This window comes from Musa acuminata, chromosome BXJ1-7, assembly GCF_036884655.1.
Source record: "Musa acuminata AAA Group cultivar baxijiao chromosome BXJ1-7, Cavendish_Baxijiao_AAA, whole genome shotgun sequence".
Classification (NCBI taxonomy): Eukaryota; Viridiplantae; Streptophyta; class Magnoliopsida; order Zingiberales; family Musaceae; genus Musa; species Musa acuminata.
In genome coordinates, this window is record NC_088333.1 from 41,693,717 (window position 1) to 41,715,890 (window position 22,174).

The 22,174-nt window shown below is 43.0% G+C and overlaps 3 protein-coding genes across 3 annotated transcripts; 1 reads left to right on the forward strand and 2 right to left on the reverse strand.

Annotated features, from left to right (window-relative positions):
* Nucleotides 1–883: 883 nt before the first annotated feature.
* On the reverse strand, nt 884–3,071 carry LOC135679487 (protein trichome birefringence-like 37). Its single transcript, XM_065193299.1, has 5 exons — nt 2,904–3,071; nt 2,647–2,806; nt 1,619–1,794; nt 1,366–1,524; nt 884–1,277 (listed from the first exon to the last, which is right to left on the reverse strand). Exons 1-5 carry the CDS (start codon nt 3,059–3,061, stop codon nt 986–988), a joined length of 945 nt encoding a protein of 314 aa, XP_065049371.1. The 5' UTR covers nt 3,062–3,071; the 3' UTR covers nt 884–985.
* Nucleotides 3,072–10,043: 6,972 nt separating this feature from the next.
* Nucleotides 10,044–12,560, reverse strand: LOC135679488 (uncharacterized). Its single transcript, XM_065193300.1, has 2 exons — nt 11,821–12,560; nt 10,044–11,000 (listed from the first exon to the last, which is right to left on the reverse strand). The coding sequence occupies exons 1-2, from the start codon at nt 12,285–12,287 to the stop codon at nt 10,148–10,150; spliced, it is 1,320 nt and encodes a 439-aa protein (XP_065049372.1). The 5' UTR covers nt 12,288–12,560; the 3' UTR covers nt 10,044–10,147.
* Nucleotides 12,561–13,488: 928 nt separating this feature from the next.
* LOC103992731 (ketol-acid reductoisomerase, chloroplastic) lies at nt 13,489–18,566 on the forward strand. The gene is made up of 10 exons (XM_009412553.3): nt 13,489–13,833; nt 13,967–14,059; nt 14,944–15,009; nt 16,008–16,148; nt 16,567–16,794; nt 16,954–17,071; nt 17,147–17,286; nt 17,356–17,523; nt 17,697–17,852; nt 17,978–18,566. Exons 1-10 carry the CDS (start codon nt 13,549–13,551, stop codon nt 18,344–18,346), a joined length of 1,764 nt encoding a protein of 587 aa, XP_009410828.2. The 5' UTR covers nt 13,489–13,548; the 3' UTR covers nt 18,347–18,566.
* The last annotated feature ends 3,608 nt before the right edge of the window (nt 18,567–22,174 follow it).

The following is a 22,174-nucleotide window of genomic DNA, read 5'->3' on the forward strand; positions in this document are numbered from 1 at the left end:
TCGAGGTTCACCTATATCGTGATTTGTAATCTTGCCTACAATATAGAGATGTCACCGGTAACCTAAGAATATAATATGCTTAGTCGAGTCCCTCGAGAGTATATCATCGAATCAGACTCATCTTATAACAATGGTATTGACTTAACTGAACATCATGGTTGGTCGAGTCCCTCGAGACCATGGTGGTTCGGATGCTGAACAAGACAGAAATCATAAAAAGTTATGATCAACAAGAGTCGCCTACCTTTTGGGCTTAGAATGATTAATCGAGTCCCTCGAGGTTACGTTAAGACGCAGATTGGATCCTAATCCCCGCTATAAGTCTGTGTGCATTAAAGATGATCATAGCAAAAGCCACAAGAGAAGAAGAATTGATTGTGCTTCGTTGGGGACGGTGTGCATTAAAGATGATCTAAGCAAGAAGCTATTGGAGCCAACAGTAGAGAAACTTGTATTCCAGGATAAAGGAACAGGATGGCCAATATGTTGACATCGACCGATCTTGTACTGAGGTTTACTTCAAATAACTAATCTGTTCGTGTAGGAGCGAAGTCTAAGCATCTAAACAGAAACAATGCATGCAGTATACAAGTGCTAGTGTTACCTTTAAACATGCGTTTGTCTGGTTTTCCTATCACTTTCCTGTAGAATGCATGTTAATAACCATGAGGTCTGCTTGTAAACAGAGAAAGCTGGATCAGTAAACGAAACCATTCTTAAACCGAGTTCCACTGAAACTTATTCGCATGACAAAGGACAATGTTATAATCTGCCTCTACTTGAGGCTTCTCTTTTGATTTTGTAATTTAAGCAGGGGATCGTTTTTCGGTAATGAAGGCACCATTTGAATCAGGAATACCATATACATCATGTGATCAATGATCAATTCACCATTCGATGCTAGAGCAGATAATTCTTGCTAACTGGTTACCAGTTGCATGCTTTGGTAGTCTTTGCACAAATCTTGTTGCAGGTATCGGTTCCGTCAAAGAAGTGCTGCATACAGGATCTGATTCCAAGTATCGGGAACGCCAGCGAGACACCAGTGGCTGCAGTCCATACCAGGATGATCTCCACTGTAAGCAGACGGATGTGCATCTATTCTTAGCTGAGAAAGCAAGGTTATATCGAGCAGGTAGACTGGTTTGGACATGGCGCCGAGGACGCTCGTCACTACTCCTTGAGCTGGAACCGGACCACCTGGGTAAGTCGAGCCGTTTACTGGTTGCGTTTGTCCGTAACAGTTCTTTGCGTTCTTATCCCCCCATTCTGGTCCCCTGTTGCCAAAACGAAGGAAGAAGACAGTGAGATCAGCTTCATGAAACAGAAGCCACAGGATTCACAGTGCTATCTGTATAACGCAACTTGTAATGGGTGGGGGAGATCCCTTGGAAGAAGACTTTGGTTGCGGCAGGATTGATGTTGGCATCCACCCATTTGGCCCACGTAGTCAGCCCCTTGTTGAAGGCCACCAACCGATCCATGTCCTTCAGAACTTGGTCTCCATCTCGCACATAGTCCCATCTGCGCCACAAAGTTGCTTCTTGTCATACAGGGTGAGAGGAGAGGGGAGGCAAGAAGAGGTTGGGGGGATCTGTGAACAGGGCAGGTCGCACACGGTTGCTTTTTCCCATTGTGGGACCACCAGTGCCATGTGTTGAAGACCAGCATGTCGATGCCCAGCCAGGCCGCACCGGACTGGATGGAGTCGAGCCTCAGCACGCGGCCGATGGGTTCCTCCACGATGTCCACCAGGTAGGTGCTATGGTACAGCATCACCGACACGCCATAGTCCTGCAATACTGCATCTGGTTAGCTGTCCTTGCACTCATGTGCCCTGTTGGCTGAAATCCAAGACAAACGACGACTGTGCTCGAAGTAGCAGGTCAGCTATACGCTTCTGATAAGTTCGCCATGAAGATCTCTGTCGGGTTTCTCCTCTCTCCTTCATTCTTCTCGGGTACATGACGGAGGATCTAGTTTGATGTGCAGTGCTGATGTTGGATCTGGAATCCCTGCTGCTCACACATGGTAAAACCTTTGTTGTACATGAGCTTTGGCACCCGGTAATCTTTGTGCCAGATTGCAGAACGACGGAAAAGAAGAAATCAGAGGAATTTGGATGTGCACTTTATCCTTGCCATTGGGTTGACTTCACTTACAGGACAGACAAGGAGGATAGCATGAGAAAAGTTGGATCAAGAAACAGGTTGAGTGATGGGAGAATAAGCTGTCAAATTTCCCAATCATCCGTTGCCAGAGATAAAGGTTACGTAGGTTGAAATATGCACTAACTACGATGCATGGATGTTACACTCCATGCTGAGGCCCGACGAAGAATACGATGAAAATACTCGTTCCAGCCTATCAACTCGATGCAATGGTTGCAGGATCTCGAGGAGGTCTCTCAGTATTAAAACCCAAAGGGCTTATCGTCGGGGAGTTCGGCCATTAGGCATCGTTACAATGAGCTCAGGAGAGGTCAAATCCAGGGAGAAAATGTTGTGCAAGTTGTGAATGTGACGTATGAGGTGTTCGTCCCCACAAACAAAAAGAACAGACGATTAATATGTTAACAGCGATTGACGAAAGCAGTGGTCATGATGGTAGTCCGAGGGAGAAGAAGAGAGGAGAGGAGGGCGGCACCGTGAATGTTATAGTGGAGAGCGTGTCGTTCTTTTTGTAGGTCGTCTTGCCGTCGGGAAGCATGCAGACGAGTGACTGCCACTGGTTGACGCTGATGGAATCGCCCACGAACATAATCTTCTTGCCTTTCCACCTCCTCAGGAGATCCAAACCGTTGAACCTTCACAAGAGCATGCATTAAATTCAATTGGCTGCCCGGTAATGAACGGAAGGAGGAAGAAGAAGAAGCTGTGGTGGTGGCGGTGACAGCAACCAACCTTGGGAGCTCACAAGAATCAGGCTTCCACCGGTACTTGAGATACGACTTGTCGGGCCGGCCGTAGCGCTGGCAGTCGAACTCCGGATCGAGGAAGGGGCAGGTGGAGGAGTCGTAGAGCGGGTAGGACTGGTCGTAGACCCAGCTGCCTCGGAACATGTTACAGCTGATGCCGCTCGTGTTGGGCTGATGGCCCATATTCAGCCCATGTGGGCTTTATCAGCCCACAGCCCACACCCTCTCTTAACCTAACCCTAATTAAGATTAGGGGGGTGTGGTGGCTGCGTTTTAGAAGCAGATTAAGGCTATAAAAAGGCAGCAACGAGGCAGATCTTTGTGGCCACGGGATTCCAAAGAGAAGAAGGAGATCAAGGCAGAAAAGGAAGAGAAAGAAAGGGAAGAAGACAAGGACAACGCAGAGAGACTGTTCACAATCATCTAGCAGTGTTCTCATCTCAGGTTAGATCAAATCTACAGTAGACTCTTGCTGTGATTACTTGGGGAGGTTTTAGATATTGTGGACAGTGACGTGATCCTTGTATCCAAGTTATTCTCTTGTGGTTGTTGCTAGGGTTTTGGGCAAGAGATTGAGATTTGTATATTCATTATTCTCATAGTGGATTATCTCTAGTTTGCCCCGTGGTTTTTACCCTTCACATTGAAGGGGTTTTCCACGTATATCTTGGTGTTCTGTTTGATTGTGTTTCCATTTTATTCCGCTGCGTACTTTGGTCTTCTAGTATTTGTTCCTATACAAAGGTTATTCCTCTTTTTATCCCCATCAACTGGTATCAGAGCGGGGTTTTGGTGATTTAATTTTTGTATTTGAACATGGAGGCCAGTAATATTTCTCGCATGATTAGTTTAAATGGAAATAATTGGATGATATGGAAACCAAGAATGGAAGATCTCTTGTATTGCAAAGATTTGTATGGACCTTTGCAGGGGGATAGTGCAAAACCTACAACTATGACAGATGATGAGTGGAAGAGGTTAGATCGAAAAACAATTGGGTTTATTAGACAGTGGCTTGATGATAGTGTCTTTCACCATGTTTCTACTGAAATTTCTGCATATTCTCTTTGGAAAAAATTGGAAAGTCTCTATGAGAGAAAAACAGCTGGCAACAAAGCTTTTTTGATCAGAAAACTTGTGAACCTAAAATATAGAGAAGGTGCTTCTATTGCTGAGCATTTGAATGAAATGCAGAGTATTACTAACCAGTTATCCTCTATGAGAATGTCTCTTGATGATGAGTTGCAGGCATTGTTACTTCTCAGTTCATTACCAGAAAGTTGGGAGACACTGGTGGTTTCCCTCAGTAATTCTACGCCAGATGGTATTGTCACTATGAGTCAAGTAACAAGCAGTTTGTTGAATGAGGAGTTGAGAAGAAAGAGTTCAGCAGCATCTCAGAATGATTCACAGTCACTTATCTCAGAGAACAGAGGAAGGTCAAAGTTCAGAAGCAGTTCACGTGTGGGTAGGAGCAAGTCAAGATCAAGAAAAGATATTGTTTGCTATAACTGTGGTGAGAAAGGACATTACAAGAACCAATGTAAGCAACCTAAGAAGAACAAGAAAAAGGGAAAAGAAGTGGAGTCTACAGAATCAAAGGATAATACTACAGCTACAGTGCAGGGTGGTGATTATTTGATTTTGTCTCGTTCTGATGATATTTTTTCTTGTGTGTGTCAGGATCTTGAGTGGGTGATTGACACAGGTGCTTCTTATCATGCTACACCTCGGAGAGAGTTTTTTGCTACATACAGGTCTGGAAACTTTGGTGTTGTCAAGATGGGCAACTATGGCACAGCAGACATCATTGGCATGGGTGATATCCATTTAAAGACCAACCTTGGCTGCAAGTTGGTACTTAAGGATGTGAGACATGTGGTTGACTTGAGGCTGAATTTAATTTCAGTTGGAAGACTAGATGATGAAGACTATGAAAGCAGATTTCACAAAGGGCAATGGAAACTCAGTAAGGGTTCTCTTGTTATAGCTAATGGAAAGAAATGTCATACTTTGTACAGGTTGCAGGCTAAAGCTTATGGTGAGCAGTTAAATGCTACAGAGAAAGACTTCAGTATGGAGTTGTGGCATAGGCGATTGGGACACATGAGCGAGAAGGGGCTGCAAACTCTTTCCAAGAGAGAGGTATTACCAGATCTCAGAGGTATACATCTGAACCCTTGTATTGATTGTTTAGCTGGTAAACAACATAGAGTTTCATTTGCTAGTGCTGCTTTGTCTAGAAAAATGCATGCCTTAGACCGTGTTTATACAGATGTATGTGGTCCTTTGAGGACAAAAACTCCTGGTGGATCTGTTGATGTTCTTGGTATAAGTGGTGCACTTTATTTTGTCACTTTTATAGATGATTTTTCTAGGAAAGTTTGGGCCTATGCTTTGAAGACCAAAGATCAGGTTATTAATGTCTTTAAAGAGTTTCATGCCAGGGTTGAAAGGGAGACAGAAAGGAAATTGAAATGCATAAGATCAGATAATGGTGGTGAGTATACAGGATTGTTTAATGACTATTGCAGGTCACATGGAATCCAACATGAGATGACAGTTCCTGGTACACCTCAGCATAATGCAATTGCAGAGAGGATGAACCGCACCATCATGGAAAAGATCAGATGTATGCTTTCACAGGCCAAGCTACCCAAAAGGTTTTGGGATGAGGCTTTGAGGACTGCAGTTGATGTGATCAACTTATCACCATGTACAGCCCTAGATGGTGATGTTGCAGAGCATGTATGGTCAGGGAAAGATGTTTCCTACAGGCATTTGAAAGTGTTTGGTTGTCGTGCATTTGCACATGTTCCAGATAATGAGAGGTCCAAGCTGGATGGTAAGTCTAAAGAATGTATTTTTCTTGGTTACTCACATGATCAGTTTGGTTACAGGCTTTGGGATCCAGAAAAGCAGAAGGTGTTCAGGAGCAGAGATGTGATCTTCTTTGAGGATCAAACCTTTGAGGATTTGAAGAAGAAGGCACCAGCCAAGACTTCTGCAGAAGGATTAGCAGATTGTGACCCAGTTACTCCTCCAGTATATCAGGGTGATGGGGGAGATATGCAGGAAGATGGTGTAGAACCTGATATTGATCTACCTGTAGGACATGTTGAGCAAGAAGAAGTAGGAGAGCAAGTTCCCGCAGAACCTCAGTTGAGAAGATCTTCTAGACAACGTCAACCTTCCAGAAGATACTCTACAGATGAGTATGTGATGCTTACTGATGCAGGTGAACCAGAGAGTTACCAGGAAGCAGTTGAGAGTGAGCAGAAAGAGAAGTGGTTAGCTGCTATGCAGGAAGAGATGGATGCTCTTCAGAAGAACCACACTTATGATTTGGTGCTGCTACCAAATGGAATGAAGGCCTTGAAGAACAAGTGGGTTTTTAGGTTGAAGACTCAAGAATATTGTTCTCAACCAAAGTACAAAGCTAGATTGGTTGTGAAAGGCTTTGGTCAAAAGAAAGGTATTGACTTTGAAGAGATATTTTCTCCTGTTGTTAAAATGTCTTCTATTCGTGTTGCTCTTGGTATTGCTGCTAGCCAGGACTTGGAGGTTGAGCAGTTAGATGTGAAGACAGCTTTCCTTCATGGTGATTTGGAGGAGGAAATTTATATGGAGCAACCAGAAGGCTTCAAAGTCAAAGGTAAAGATAATTTTGTCTGCAAGTTGAAGAAGAGCTTGTATGGGCTAAAGCAAGCTCCAAGACAGTGGTACAGAAAGTTTGATTCATTTATGACAGAAAATGGATACAAAAGAACGGCTTCAGATCATTGTGTGTACATCAAATGGTTTGGTGAGGATTTTATTATTCTCTTACTTTATGTTGATGACATGCTTATTCTTGGGAAAGATATGTCTAAAATTGACAGGTTGAAGAAGGAAATGAGTGAGTCTTTTGCAATGAAGGACATGGGGCCAGCAAAGCAAATACTAGGCATGCAGATTTCTCGTGACAGGAAAAACAAGAAGATTTGGTTGTCACAGGAGAAATACATCGAGAAGGTATTGGAAAGATTCAGTATGAGCAATGCTAAGCCAGTTGGTTCTCCTCTTGCAGGTCACTTCAAGTTGTGCTCAGAACAGAGTCCGTCAAGTAATGAGGAGAAGGAGAAAATGCAAAAGGTTCCTTATGCTTCAGCAGTTGGAAGTTTAATGTATGCAATGGTGTGTACGAGGCCAGACATCGCATATGTAGTGGGTGTTACTAGCAGATTTCTTGCAAATCCAGGCAAAGAGCACTGGGCAGCGGTGAAGTGGATTTTTAGATATCTCAGAGGGAGCTCTAAGGTTTGTTTAAGCTTTGGAGGTGGACCACCTGTGTTGACAGGTTACACAGATGCAGATATGGCCAGAGATATAGATACGAGGAAGTCTACTTCAGGTTATGTACTTACTTTTGCAGGGGGAGCTGTGTCATGGCAATCCAGGTTACAAAGGTGTATTGCTCTCTCCACCACAGAAGCAGAATATATTGCTGCTACAGAGGTATGCAAAGAAATGTTATGGATGAAAGAATTCTTACAAGAATTGGGGTTGAAACAGAAAAATTATGTGGTGCATTGTGACAGCCAGAGTGCAATCCATTTGTGTAAGAACCCAATGTTTCATTCCAAGTCAAAGCATATAGATGTCAGATACCACTGGATTCGAAATGTATTTGAAGAGAAGCAGTTGCAGCTTCAGAAAATTCATACAGATGACAACGGAGCAGACATGTTGACGAAGACCTTACCAAAAGAAAGACAGGAGATATGCCGACAGTTGGTCGGCATGGCTTCACATTGAGGAGTCATGGGACAGCCTCCCTTATGGGCTGAAGGGGGAGGTTGTTGGGCTGATGGCCCATATTCAGCCCATGTGGGCTTTATCAGCCCACACCCTCTCTTAACCTAACCCTAATTAAGATTAGGGGGGTGTGGTGGCTGCGTTTTAGAAGCAGATTAAGGCTATAAAAAGGCAGCAACGAGGCAGATCTTTGTGGCCACGGGATTCCAAAGAGAAGAAGGAGATCAAGGCAGAAAAGGAAGAGAAAGAAAGGGAAGAAGACAAGGACAACGCAGAGAGACTGTTCACAATCATCTAGCAGTGTTCTCATCTCAGGTTAGATCAAATCTACAGTAGACTCTTGCTGTGATTACTTGGGGAGGTTTTAGATATTGTGGACAGTGACGTGATCCTTGTATCCCAGTTATTCTCTTGTGGTTGTTGCTAGGGTTTTGGGCAAGAGATTGAGATTTGTATATTCATTATTCTCATAGTGGATTATCTCTAGTTTGCCCCGTGGTTTTTACCCTTCACATTGAAGGGGTTTTCCACGTATATCTTGGTGTTTTGTTTGATTGTGTTTCCATTTTATTCCGCTGCGTACTTTGGTCTTCTAGTATTTGTTCCTATACAAAGATTATTCCTCTTTTTATCCCCATCAGCTCGATCCCTCCCTCGTCCCCGGCGACGTGACACTGCCAAGATGATGCGTGTAACGGATGCTCTCGGTCGCCGTGCCAGGAGGCGATCAGCGCCGACAGCAGCGCGCAGAGAAGCACGAAACTCCATTGAGCTCTCGATCTCATGACAAAGAAAGGAAGGAAGAAAGAAGGAAGTGATGGAGCGAGGGAGAGGTTTCAAGATCTATTTATGTAGCGTGAAGAATAAATATATAGTAAATCCATGCAGCGAGAAGTTTAAGGAGAGAAATGGTTCGGACAGATGGGGTGGGCTGAGGCTGACGCTCGGAATGGTCGGCAGCGAATGGCACGCACCTATCGGATGTATAAAGCGCAAGTATATGATTTTGTTAACTGTTTTTTTCCTATTTTTGACTCGAAAAGAAAACTTTTATAGCTTAAATTACACAAGAACAAAATCCACCCTTAGCATCATAACGAATCAATGATACAAAGATAAGGGAGTCATTCTCCTCTCAAAAATAAGTTTTAGTAGTTTTAGTATGGTTGTCCAGCTAATTGATCATATAATTAGTTTTCATAGAATATGTTTCCAATGATTTCAACAAAAATTAACTGCCATGCATGATATTGAGTAACGGACAAGGAACAACGCATTTCTTATCTTTCATAGAAATAATAGCCGTCAAGTTAGATTCAATTTAGATCTTTCTTATACCATCATAAACATAAGCTCTCTAGCATTCTTACACGTTTAATTAAAAATAATCTCATATGTCTTCGTGACCCTGCATTATTTCTAATAATAAAACCAATATCTCACTTGTAATAAGATAATTTGGCCTGTTAGTTAATTACACATTAGCCTTATAGTTAGTTACATTAATATTTATATAGTTATTAAAGTAAAATATTTTAAGTCCACTTATATTAATGTTATCGATTTTACCAATAAAAATATATAAAAAATAATTTTAATATTTCAATTAATAGTAATGGAGGAAGACATCACGGGAGGTTGCTCTGCATTTGCATTAATGTTGATATAGTTGCTGAATGATATCACTTTGCATTTGTATCGACGTCGTCATCCGTCGACGTCATCCGCACCAACAATTGAAATATTTAAAAATTTTAATTTTTTATTTTTATACTTATAAATCGATAATAGTAAGTTAACGAATCTAGATGATTCATTTTTGTAATTACATAAATATTAATATATTTTTTTAAAATATAAAAATTAAAGAGATAATATGTAATTAACGCTGCTCCCATCTCACACTTGAATTTACGTACAGCGAAAGCTGGTGCTACAACCAGACCTGGCCAATTACCAGCGAGACCTTCCTGCAAAGGTTTCCCAGATCCATGGTGTCTCTTTTGGAGAGAACCATCAAGAAGATGGCTACTCCTTTGACGTATCTGAACATCACAAGGCTGTCGGAGTACCGGAGAGATGCGCACACGGCCATCTACACTTCACTGCATGCGAAGCTGCGAGCCTGCAAGATACGCTGACTGTAGCCAATGGTGTCTACCTGGGTTGCCTGATACATGGAATGTGATTCTGCTTGCCTCTCTTGGAACTCCCTCCATTACTGCGTGAGTCCTCCTCCTCTGTTCTTACACAGAAGACATGCATGCTATACATGCCCCTACTGATCTCTTCTTACACACAAAATTTCAGTGAGGGTAGACGCAATATGTAAGATCACATAGATAGATCATTGTATTAGGCAAACTAGACCATCAATTTCACTAGATTTACAATGTCACAATTGCCTTGAGCAAATTGTCAGCTTTGTCGTGTTCAATAAGGCAAACTCTTGGAGCTGGAAGAGCCAGCCAAGCTCTTGAAGCAAGAAAAATCCTCTGAAGCATGAGCTCTCCTTGTAATGACTTGCATGTTCCTATCGAGGCTCTGCTTTACCATCTTCTTCACAGCCCTTCTGCACTCCCGGATATGCTGCTTACCAGCTGAGCTGCTCGGAAGCGAAATCTGGTCTGCTTGAGGCCCAGAATGCCCTCCGGTCCTTGCACGCCCCTCATCTTTGAACCACTGCAGTATCTTCAGTGCCCTCTTCTGCGCAATGGGACTCCCTAACAATGCCACTTCAAGGACTAATGGCACTATCCCCAGCTCTGTCATCTTCTGCCTCTGGGTCCTGCTCCGGTGAGCAAGAACCATCAGTAGGTAGGCGGCGAGCTCTTGACATTTGGGCTCATCCTCCCACGCCATGCTCTCCATCAGCGCTTCCGGGACCATCGAGTCCTCCTCTATGGCTCTCTTTCCTGTTTCACTCAGCATCAAGTTGCCCAGAGTTGCCAGAGCTCCCTGTGAGGCCTTCCTGTTCTGGATCAACTTTAGGAGAATATGCACTGCGCCGCTGGAAACGATGGCTCTAACGTTGTCGAGCTTTGTGGATAGGTTGTACAAGGTAGCTAAGCATGTCAACTTCGTCTCGTCGGTTGTTTCGGTGGCGGTGGAGATTTCGATCAGGAAAGGTAGCATGCGGATGGGGTTAATTGGGGACTGGGTTTTTGCCAGGAAGGAGAGGGATAGGAGGAGGGGAGCCAAACGCTGGTTCCTTGGGAGGTCCTCGGTGTTCGTGAGCTGCTGCAGTTTGACGAGGAGACCTGCCTCCACAATGAGTGCCTTGTTCCTGGAACAAGCACAAGTTAGACTGAGATCACCAAAGTAGATGTGACTGAACACTGTAGAGGTTATGAGCAGTCAAAATGACAAATATATCTGGAAGATCTTCCGCGAGATCCAACAGATCTTTTGATGGTCAATGAAATAGTTGGGTGAGATGCACAAAGGGATCCAGGTCAACGTTGAAATAGAAAGGAAGTCGAGGAGGAAGGATCCCTGTTCGGTTGACAGTTGCGAGTCAAACTTAGCAAAGACATCTAAGACAATGGAAATCTGCCGACTCTGCCGTGTCGTGTCACTCGGTCAATCTTGCTTCTTGCTACATTACATCGACATATCTAAATTTCCAGTATAGATCCTTATATAATAGAGGGTTGGCAGCTCGCCATCGGCTTAAAGAATCTTCAATCCATTATCTTTAGATCTGCGCTTAAAAGATATTTGCTACTGTGACTAATGCAAAGAGGATATGTGAGTGGACATCATAGTCGAGCAACACAAGCAACTCTGGAATATGTTTGATATCCTATTGGAGGTAAAGGAAGATCAACAAGAAGAATTAGAAGGCTGGGCATGATAAGATGCTAGAACTTAATCTTCTCAAGCTATCGGATTTCTTCCGATAGGCTTCTGTATTTGCTGTATGATCGTCACAAAAGAAGCTGATGACCATGGAGGATGAAGGTTTTGATGAGGAAGAACTATCGACGAGGATGACAACACCATTAACGAGCGCTTGGATTGTGCCTCCGTCTTTGATGAACGACAACATAACAATTCCAAGATCACATCAGGAAGACGAAGAGAAGGTGGTGTGTACTACTCACTTGAAAGAGCCGTGGGCTAGCACGATGAGCGTTTCAACTATAAGCTGCCGGTGTTGGTCGTCCTGCAACTCAACGAGCATGGACACCAGAGCGGGGATGACACCGAGCGCGGCCAGCAACCGCTTCCTGCCGGGATCGCCGGCCGCCAACTTCTTGATCTCAGCAACCGCTGCCACCTTGATCTCCTCGCGCTCACCAAAGTGCAGCTGTTTCACTGCCTTTTGCATCGCCGCCACCTCCACCATCCCATCGTCAGCCGCTGCTGCCGGCAAACCTGCGCTCTCCGCCATCACTGGACTCAGAACCGCAGGAACAGGAGCAGCAGCGGACTTCTCTGAATTGGTTGTTAAAGAGGAGCAGGGGGAGGAGGCAAGGAAGTCAAAGATGCGAGCCGCGACACGAAGCGGCACAAACTTGCTCTTCTTCTTCTCGTTGTCGTCGTTGAAGGAACGAACAGAATCCAACATGCCTCTGCTTTGTCTCAGCCTTTCCAAATCTAAAATGTATTTATGCTTTGTGGACAGTGCTAACTACTACCAATAGACTAATTCAAAAGGAGGCAGCGAGATCGCAGTCTCACATGGGGAAGAAGAAACGATGGACGACATACATATTAGTAAAGCTGAATCAGGATCGATCACGTATATCGCTTGTGGACGGGCACCAAGCATCATAGCTCACGTGTGTCGCACTTCCCGGTTGCTTTTCTAACTCACGAAACCTACTGTTGAGTCTCCCACCATTGACGTCGGTGGCCACCTCTTGCAGCCAATGCCTTGTGCGGTATGTGGCCACGGCTCTCTGTTTCCTGGTCGAGAACATGAAAGGAGAGATTCGATCTGTAGCCACCTTCGCGTGATCTAAATCTCCCCCGACATGGCGTCCACGTCGTCGGCCTCACATTCACCAAGTGGATAAATCCTCAACCGAGGCCGCTGTTCAAGTCCTCGCTCGGCCACAAAGGCATTGAGGTGGCCCCAAACTCCACCATGGCCATATGTGAAAGATGTTGCGCCACAAAGCTTGGCTACCGGCGTAATGCGTGCTGATGAGACTGAGAGATGAAGCCACTTCCAGCTTCCATTCGAGGCGTCTGCTTTGGGTTCCACGTCATGCATGTGCCGAAATGTTAGAATGAGGGAGAAGAGTAGGTCTACAAGGTTAGGAAGAAGATGTAATGTGGTGATAAAGAACTGCGTGTCGATTTTCCTTTATACGAATTGAAGACTGATGGACTCGTTCTTCCTCTTCTCGGTCTACTACTTCGTAGCCAAAGAGAACAAACTCCTTTGTTCAGGCATCCTTTCGAGTCTTTGTTGACGAACGAGGACGGAGGGTGACCGGAGGAGACGCCGAGGGATGTATACGTGAGGCGGCACGGCGTGGAGTTCCTTTTCCCCGACGTGCCCCATTGCAGGAGCCGTGTTGGGCCCACGGTGGAATTTAAACGGCCCCACCTTCCGCCAATATGAAGGCGGGTAGGTCGGCGATTCTCGACTAGAATAGTATCACATTTATAGATGAAACAAGTACACGAGGAGGGGTACGAATGCAAAATACCGACGCTGTGATGTCACAACATCCTATGAAAATGATAATATAAGGGAGCTATTTGCAAAAGTGAGTCATTAAAGTACGAACTAAGTGCTAACTCTGCATTGTTAAGTGAACAGTGGCGTTGCTTATCTCGTGCTGTCCTTCTCACGCCCTACGCATTTCTCCTCACTGATGTCGGCGGCTTCCTTCACCCCTTCTGCAGCTTCCGTCCCCCTCTCCAAGTCGCTGAAACCGGCGGCGCCCAAAACCCTAGGTTTTGGATCTTCCTTATCGGCCTTCAAGTGCCTGAGGCGTCTCCTCCCTCGGCTCGACATGGACGCCGCGGCCGGAAGCGGCACTGCCCTCGCGGCCCGGATGGTCTTTTCCGTGCCTTCCATCGGCAGGTCAGCCCCCTCCCTCGACTTTGAGACCTCGGTGTTCAAGAAGGAGAAGGTCACCCTTGCCGGCCACGATGAGGTCTTTCACCTCCTTTCAGCTCTGCCTCTTGTTTTCTCGCCCCATTTTCTTCAGATTTTTCTTCTTTCTGTGTGTGAATGGTGTTCTTGACTTCCTTTTCGTTTATGTTTTTGGGTCCTTGTTTTGCTATCAGTATATTGTTAGAGGTGGAAGAGATCTGTTCCCCTTGTTGCCGGATGCGTTCAAGGGGATCAAGCAGATTGGTGTGATCGGCTGGGGGTCTCAGGTGAAATATCCCTTTTTAACCATAACTTTTTCTTCCATAGATGCCAAAATTGCGATTTTGTTTTCTGTATTTCCTTGTATTCAGATACAATAATTTCACCTCCTTCCTGGTAATACTGGTTAAAGAATGACGAAACTTGACTCTTGCATAGCACCTTTTGCCTTAAACTGAAGCTTGTTGCCTGGGTGCTATTGTTCGAGTTTGCTAATTCGTATGTTTTACTGGGGGGTTTGCAACATGCATTATGCCACATTAATTTATAGGTTGGCTGAAGGTGGTTACTGTTATTTTTTTTCTTGGGAACAAGTCTATCGGTCTATTCTGATTGTTTCGCAATGAATCAAACAAATCGAGTTAAATCAGATAATAATTGGTCAAATATCTAATGCTTTACTGGTAGAAGCATATGGCTTTCTCGAGCATGCTTTATTTTTAAACTTGTTTTAGGCAAAAAGGTGCAACGTGATAGAGAATGACTATCACTGATCATTAAAGGAGACAAATTATGGCATTTTAATGTTTTATGGTGTCTAGATGTTAATGTGCATATTACTCGTGATTCTATGCTTCTTCTTTTTCAAATACATAGGGTGGCTTGTATTGAAAAAAATAGTTCTTTTAGTTTTGTATCTTGTGCTGAGGCATATTTATTCATATATTCTTGGAAAGTCCGAGGGATGCTGCAGGTTCTTTCACGTTTTAGCAAATTCATGAACTGTTGTCAGTTTCTTTGTTGTGTAAGTTGCCATACAATCTTCTATAATTTATCTATAGGAAATTGGGTGGTCATGTTATTTGTAATTTTCATTAGATTCACCTTATGGTTCTGTTTTTTTTCTATGGACAACCTTTGCATATCTAATACCAAGGTCTTTTTTTTGTAGGGTCCAGCCCAAGCACAGAATTTGAGGGATTCACTTGCTGCCGCAAAGTCAGACATTGTAGTAAAGGTGATTCTGCTTTTAAGTTTCATTTCTTTGTTATTTGTCACTGTTTTTTGAAGTGAGATCTTGCATCTTCACGATGGAAGATCCGACCTATATATGCTCTGAATACCTACATGAACTGTCTACACAAACTAATATGTTTTATGATGATGATAGAGCTATCTATCATAAACACTAAATTTATCATGGTTCGTCATGCCATGGTGTTTCGTTCAGTATGGACGATATGGACCAGTCTGATAGAGGATTGGTATGGGCGGTACATACCAGTCTGTTGGTATATTCCACCATACCATGTGTCAATATGTTATGATTCGATATGTACCGTACCGATAGTCGATCGGTATGCTTGTACGGATCGGTAAGACGAACCATGGAATTTATTATCAATAACATAGTGGTTTAAATTGTTATGTACTTGGTCCTTTTTTTTTTGACAATGCCTTTTCTCCGCGACAGTTATAAATAGGGACTTTTGGCATTTTTATTTGACCTTTGACCTGCAAACAAAAAGAAAAGGTGAGAAATCTAGTGAATATCTTACTCTTTCTTTCTAATTTTAGGAACCTATATCTGCTTAGCTTTATATTAGCCTGAAAATGGTTTGTATTGTTTGCCATTGTAGTCGTTCTTATGATCAGTTCTGCTGACCTGTCTACATCTACTATTGAGTTGGATGCAACCTTTGTTTGTGCCTGTCTTTTAATGCCTCTTTATTGAAATTCTAATATTGTCTAGGTTACTGTGAGTAGCATATTAGATGCTTGTTTTTCCATTAAATCCCTTTTACATGATTTATTTGATCTATCGGTATATTTAAAGTTTTTTCCCCTTAATATGTTTATGATGTGATATGCTTCCCCCATGTTGTACAAGTTGCTTCTGTTCTGTGCACTACACATTCTTATCAACTAAGGGAACTAAGATGAAGCTACCTTTCAGATTTTCTTTTGTGTTCTATGTATATGTAATTTTTAGTTCTATGATTTGAACATTTGCAGATTGGTTTGAGAAAAGGTTCTAGTTCTTTTGATGAAGCACGTGCTGCTGGATTCACTGAAGAAAATGGGACTTTGGGTGATATCTGGGAAACAGTTTCAGGCAGTGATCTTCTGCTGTTGTTGATTTCTGATGCTGCACAGGTTAGCTTATGAGCATACAGAATCCACAGTCAAGTGGATTGTCTTTATGTGCTGGTTTGACATGATTCTGCAGATTTTTATCTCATCCGGCTTGGAAACCTTATCATTATGGTCATGGAAATATGTATTTTTTGTAAAGGAATTGCAAGTATACCTAATATAATAGTATTTATCGAACATGTAGGTTAAGTCTGAAATGATAACTTATGGTTTAAATTTTAATCATTATTCTACATGTTGTTCTTAAGTATTTGAGTTAGGTCATAATGTTGGCCAAATTGCTAATATATTTTTGTTTAGTGTTGTGATTTCTTTTAGTGCAGTATTAATTTTGAGCTTCTGTAGGTTAGCAAGTTGGGAAGATATATTTTTTAATGACCATAAGTTAACTCCAATGCTGTGTGTCTTGATACTCTAGGCTGACAACTATGAGAAAGTACTCTCTCACATGAAGCCAAACAGCATCCTGGGCCTCTCCCATGGCTTTCTTCTTGGACACTTGCAGTCCGTTGGTCTTGATTTTCCAAAAGACATCAGTGTAATTGCTGTATGCCCCAAGGGAATGGGCCCATCTGTTAGAAGGTTGTATGTCCAGGGGAAAGAGATCAACGGTGCAGGGATCAATTCTAGTTTTGCTGTACACCAGGTACCTCCATGGCCTATTAAGAATTAATACCTAATTCTCCTGTGATGTTTTTCCATGCAGTACACCTTAACGAAGCCTTTACAACTCTAGATGTATGTTTGGATCTATTTCTTTTCTTGACAAGTTATGCTTAACGATACCTTTTTGCTTTCCCAACAGGATGTTGATGGCAGAGCTACAGATGTTGCTCTGGGGTGGTCAGTCGCTTTAGGTTCCCCTTTCACCTTTGCTACTACATTGGAGCAGGAATACAAGAGTGACATTTTTGGGGAGCGCGGTTGGTTTGTCAACCTGCTAGTAGATTGCTAGTAGACTTCTGCAGGTCACCTAATTTTAGTTGATTCTTATGTAGGTATTTTACTTGGTGCTGTGCATGGAATTGTGGAGGCATTATTTAGAAGATACACCGAGAATGGAATGAGCGAAGAACTGGCTTACAAAAACACTGTAGAATGTATCACAGGAATAATATCAAAAACCATTTCGACAAAGGTAAATGTATTTGCTTTGTGTTGCTCGATCTAAGGTGCCCTACTCATTCAACTGCTCTGTAAAATTTAGGGTATGCTTGCTGTGTACAATGCTCTGTCAGAAGAGGGGAAGAAAGAATTTAATGCTGCATACAGTGCATCCTACTATCCTTGCATGGACATATTGTATGAGTGCTATGAGGATGTTGCCTGTGGCAGTGAAATTCGCAGCGTTGTACTAGCTGGACGGCGCTTTTATGTAAGCTCTTAAGCCTGCTGGTTTATGCCATCAGAGCTATTGTATAAAAGCTGGTGTTTTTTTTTTTTGGGTGCTTTTATGAAGCATGTGCTTTGTACCAGAAAGACTGGATTTTCTTCTCTTTCCTGCCTGAAGAAAAATGAAAAAAACATTATTATTATTTCCTCTTTCAGGAAAAGGATGGTCTCCCCGCTTTCCCCATGGGTAAAATCGATCAAACACGTATGTGGAAGGTTGGTGAGCAAGTTCGTGCTGTTCGGCCTGAAGGCGACCTGGGTCCTTTGCATCCGTTTACTGCAGGAGTTTATGTGGCTCTGATGATGGCACAGGTACATATTCTGTTGTTCTTAATATTAGTTCTTGTTGCTTAAACCCTATTGGTTTAAAGAGCATATTTATATTTTTGAAGTTTGTTCATGTGGCTTAAACCCTTTCTGGCATTAACATTATGCAGATTGAGGTCCTAAGGAAGAAGGGACACTCTTATTCCGAGATCATCAATGAGAGTGTCATAGAGTCTGTTGATTCACTGAACCCTTTTATGCATGCTCGCGGGGTATCATTTATGGTGGATAACTGTTCCACGACTGCACGTCTGGGATCCAGAAAATGGGCTCCACGGTTTGATTACATCCTCACGCAGCAGGCTTTTGTTATTGTCGACAAAGAGAGCCCCCTTAATCAGGACCTCATCAGCAACTTCTTATCCGATCCGGTCCATGGTGCGATCGAGGTTTGTGCACAACTGAGGCCAACTGTTGACATCTCAGTTCCACCTGATGCTGATTTTGTCCGCCCGGAATTGCGACAAACAAGCAATTGAGATGTAAGAAGTTTCGATGCTTAACATCTCTCGGATGTTTGAGGCTAAATCTTTGGAAAATCTTCCCAAATATGCAGTTCCAACGTTTATGGAGAAATTATGATTCGAGATTGCCTAGTATGTGGTTCTAGTGAAGTAGTTTGACATTTGTGTTTCCAACTTTGAATAACAGTGGTTGTGTACTGCAAGAGCTTGATCTAACTCTTTAAGTGTTTGGCTAGCTTTTGTCGTTGCAGAGTACAACATCATCAGTGAATGCTTATTATGGAGGTTGAAGTACAAATTAAAGCACTTGAGCTGACTTAGCATAGGAATAAAATGTGGAAGATTCAGTCAGGGAACAGAACTTGCGAAGCTTGAATCTACTCAGTGAACATGTTCTAGATGACGGATCACTATAAGCTAATTTAGATGCTGATTTGAATGACCATGATGGTCGATGATAGACATCATTAAAGACTTGAAGCGATCGACGACTTCTCTCTTCTCATGATGATCTGAATGACTTGGATCTATCTACTCGGGGAGTTGCAGAGAGGAGTGGCTATGAAGCGAGAGCCAAATCCATGTAGCAGCCACCGTCATCGATCATTGTTGTCGTCATGGCTTCAACCCCTCCGGCGTGGAACCCGAGCGGCGCACGAGCATTAGAGCTTCAAGAGCTCTCCCCTCTTACGATGCAATCACGTCACGAGCATTGAAGCAACCAAGAGAAACTTAACCCTCTCCGTCTTCTTGATAGTCTGATTTCTACTAAGAATTTTTCGGTGCAGAACTGACGCTTATGGCGTTTGTCATCTCTTCGGAGCGCGTGTGCGTAAAATACGTATGGGGACAGAGAGAAGAGCTCATGGCGTCCTTACTGAACATGAGACTCTCTGCTGCTTGCACTGTGCTCGTCTTCATGCCCACATGGAGGACGTTCTTGGGAGATGGGTAGATGAATTTGATGGAATTGGGTCTCTGATGCCACCGGACAATGGATAATAGTTGGCATAGAATTGACCCACGGAATCAACATTGTTTGCATCTCTCCTTTCTTTAACCATGTCGGTGTTTGTGGAACAGGTGTGGAGTCACGGCAGCACGGCCATGACCTCTGATCTCGAAACCTTTTCCCGGAGAGAAAGATTCGTAGATAGCTACTGGCACGGACGTTGACGCAAGCAATGACAGCGAACGGATCAAAGTGAAGAAGACGAAAACCGAACATGCCTGCCCTCCATAGCTTTCACAGGCAGTGTGTACCAACAAACGAGGTAAAAGAGGGACTTCGTTCGACCTGAAGACCATCAAATCCGAGTCCTTCACAGGTCACGCACCAATGTGGTCATCTCGTCCTCCTCGAAAAAGAGGCCCAAAAGCTTGCTCAAAGAGTTAATTTGGATGTACCAAAGGCAAAAGGAGGCTCAGAGGAACACGTCAAACTGTAAACAATGCTTTAGCCATGTGATCTGCAGGCCAAGTACATCAGCTTTAGACTGGCAGTAATCACTTGCTTGGCGCTTTATGTGTGGTCGCCATGGATGTTGGGAGCTCCAAAAGCTTGGAAGTTATTGCCTACTTAATTCTTTGTCATAGAAGACATTGAAACACCACCGATCTGCACCTGCTTAGCCAATCTGAAGCCCCCATGCGGATGCAGAACACAATGGAGTGTGTTAGCGGTAAAACAATGACAAATCGAGCTTGCCAACACCAACTCCCGCCCACCACCGATGGAGCTTTGAGCTCAGCGCAGTGAACCTTCCCCAGAAGATACGATGCTCTTTGCTAACAAACAGGGATGCTGTCCTTGTAAGCAGCATCATTCGACTGGCCACCCTGTGCTGCTGCTGCTGCCGCTAAAACCCTCATATAATAAACACCGACGCCACGCCAAACCTCTCTCTGCCTCCCTTTCATCATTCATCCATGTCAGGGAATCTACAGCAAGCTTTCACTTCATTGCGTCCCTCCGACTCAGAGGTGTCGAGGACCACTTGCGGCTCCCAGATGAGCTCCAGGCTTCAAATCTTTTCCTCCTCCTCCTTTCACGGCTCCCACATCTCGCTGGTTAGATCAAGAGCAGTGGCACAAGGAATAACATCTCCCCTCTCAAATCTGCACTCTAGTTTCCCGCTGCCGGTGCAAGTGGGAGGTCCGCAGACACGTCTCTTGCAAACGCACGAGCTTATGCGTGTGATTAGAGTATTAAAAGGCCGGCACGGTTGACCAGGTCAACGGGACGAACACCCAAACCTGTGTGCGGAGCGAGGAGATACCGCCATCGGCGTCGCTTGTGCAGAGCACATACCAAACCATGAGCGAGTTCAGTGGATGACATCCACTGCCAACGCACGCACATTAATGCCTGTAGTACTCGAGACTGTTATATTCAAAGAGCAGAGGTTTGTCTCGATCGAGTCACCGATGAGGGAAGCATCGATCTGCCGTAGAAGATATAATATGAAGCCCAAGAAAGACTGGTAGAATTTATGCAAGCAGGTTGGTTGACTCGACTTGACCTCAGAAATATGCATTGCAAGTGCTTAATTAGGCACATAATTAGACTTGTTTGATTTCCTATCGTCATTTCTAATGCACTAATATTAGAAAATATTTACCTATAAAACAAATAGATTCTACAAAATATTTTCTCTCTTCTGTGGCTTGGAGAATGACGTGATTCGACATAATATTTTCTTTATGATGATTGATTGCTTGGTATTTAATTATTCAGTTTATTTATATTTAATATCTCTTTAATGATTGCTTGTCCACCGGTAAGCCTTGTCATGGAACAAATTAGGAGTATGGTGAAATAAATTACCATTAAGGATAGATAAAAGAAGAGTGAATTGGTTTAAGGTTGAGAAAACAGAACAAATTCTCTATTGATTCTTCCACTGGGAGCTAATTAATTATCCTTCTCTTAGTACATGTACCTAATCCTTGCCTCAAGATCAAGACAATATTCCCTTACCAAATATTAATTTATTGAGAATTTCTATTGTTAGGAGCATATCTTTTATAACATCTTAATATGCAATATTATGCATTAGACAATATATTATCAAGTATTTTACATGTATCTATACATATATATACATACATACATACATACATATATATATATTGAAGTGTCAATAAAAATATATTATTCTCAGTTGAACTATTTGAATTAATTTATTCTGATATCCTAAAAAAAATTGACGTTTTTTTCATGAAAATTATCTTTATTTTTTTTTTCTTTTGTTTACTTTTCTAATATTTTTTAAGAATATATAAGTATATTTTTACTCGTAAATCATATAAATAGATATTTTTACTAATAAATAAATATTTAATTATCATTGGTATGATCTCGTAAGCTCACGAGGAATTATTTATTTTGAGTATGCTAGTTCGATTTTACCCTTTCAAAGTTCGTGAATCCCAAAAATCGTCTCTAAAAATAAGGGTGACTCAGGAGATCAAGAGCTCATAACTCTCCTTCTAACATCATTTTAATAAATCAACATTTAAACGTTATGCTACCCCAAAACAGGCCAAAACGACCCAAAAAGGGTCAAAACTGATCATTTTTGACTGAGCGAGCGGCGGACAGCAAGTGAAGTGAGAGGCAACACCGTCCCTACTATACGAATGACCCATCCAGCCCTGTGCCACCCGGGGGATTCCAGGGTACTGAGATGGCTGACATTTTGCTCCGCTCACGACGTTCGTCGCGTCACGCAAAAACAATCCAAAAACAAACCAAAACGGCCCAGAAACAAATCGGGCTTGCCTGTACGATTTTATATTTTTAGGCCTCATGAACCTCAAAAGATAGTGATTCATAGGGTT

What these genes read in the sequence shown, in the direction of transcription:
- LOC135679487 (XM_065193299.1), bottom strand. Translation starts at nt 3,061, where the DNA reads ATGTTCCGAGGCAGCTGGGTCTACGACCAGTCCTACCCGCTCTACGAC. An exon ending in GATTCTTGTGAGCTCCCAAG is followed by an intron (nt 2,807 to 2,903) that starts GTTGGTTGCTGT and finishes GCTCTTGTGAAG; the next exon opens with GTTCAACGGTTTGGATCTCC. An exon ending in CACAATGGGAAAAAGCAACC is followed by an intron (nt 1,525 to 1,618) that starts GTGTGCGACCTG and finishes TTTGTGGCGCAG; the next exon opens with ATGGGACTATGTGCGAGATG.
- LOC135679488 (XM_065193300.1), bottom strand. Translation starts at nt 12,287, where the DNA reads ATGTTGGATTCTGTTCGTTCCTTCAACGACGACAACGAGAAGAAGAAG. An exon ending in CTAGCCCACGGCTCTTTCAA is followed by an intron (nt 11,001 to 11,820) that starts GTGAGTAGTACA and finishes TGCTTGTTCCAG; the next exon opens with GAACAAGGCACTCATTGTGG.
- LOC103992731 (XM_009412553.3), top strand. Translation starts at nt 13,549, where the DNA reads ATGTCGGCGGCTTCCTTCACCCCTTCTGCAGCTTCCGTCCCCCTCTCC. An exon ending in CAAAAACCATTTCGACAAAG is followed by an intron (nt 17,287 to 17,355) that starts GTAAATGTATTT and finishes TGTAAAATTTAG; the next exon opens with GGTATGCTTGCTGTGTACAA. An exon ending in TAGCTGGACGGCGCTTTTAT is followed by an intron (nt 17,524 to 17,696) that starts GTAAGCTCTTAA and finishes TTCCTCTTTCAG; the next exon opens with GAAAAGGATGGTCTCCCCGC.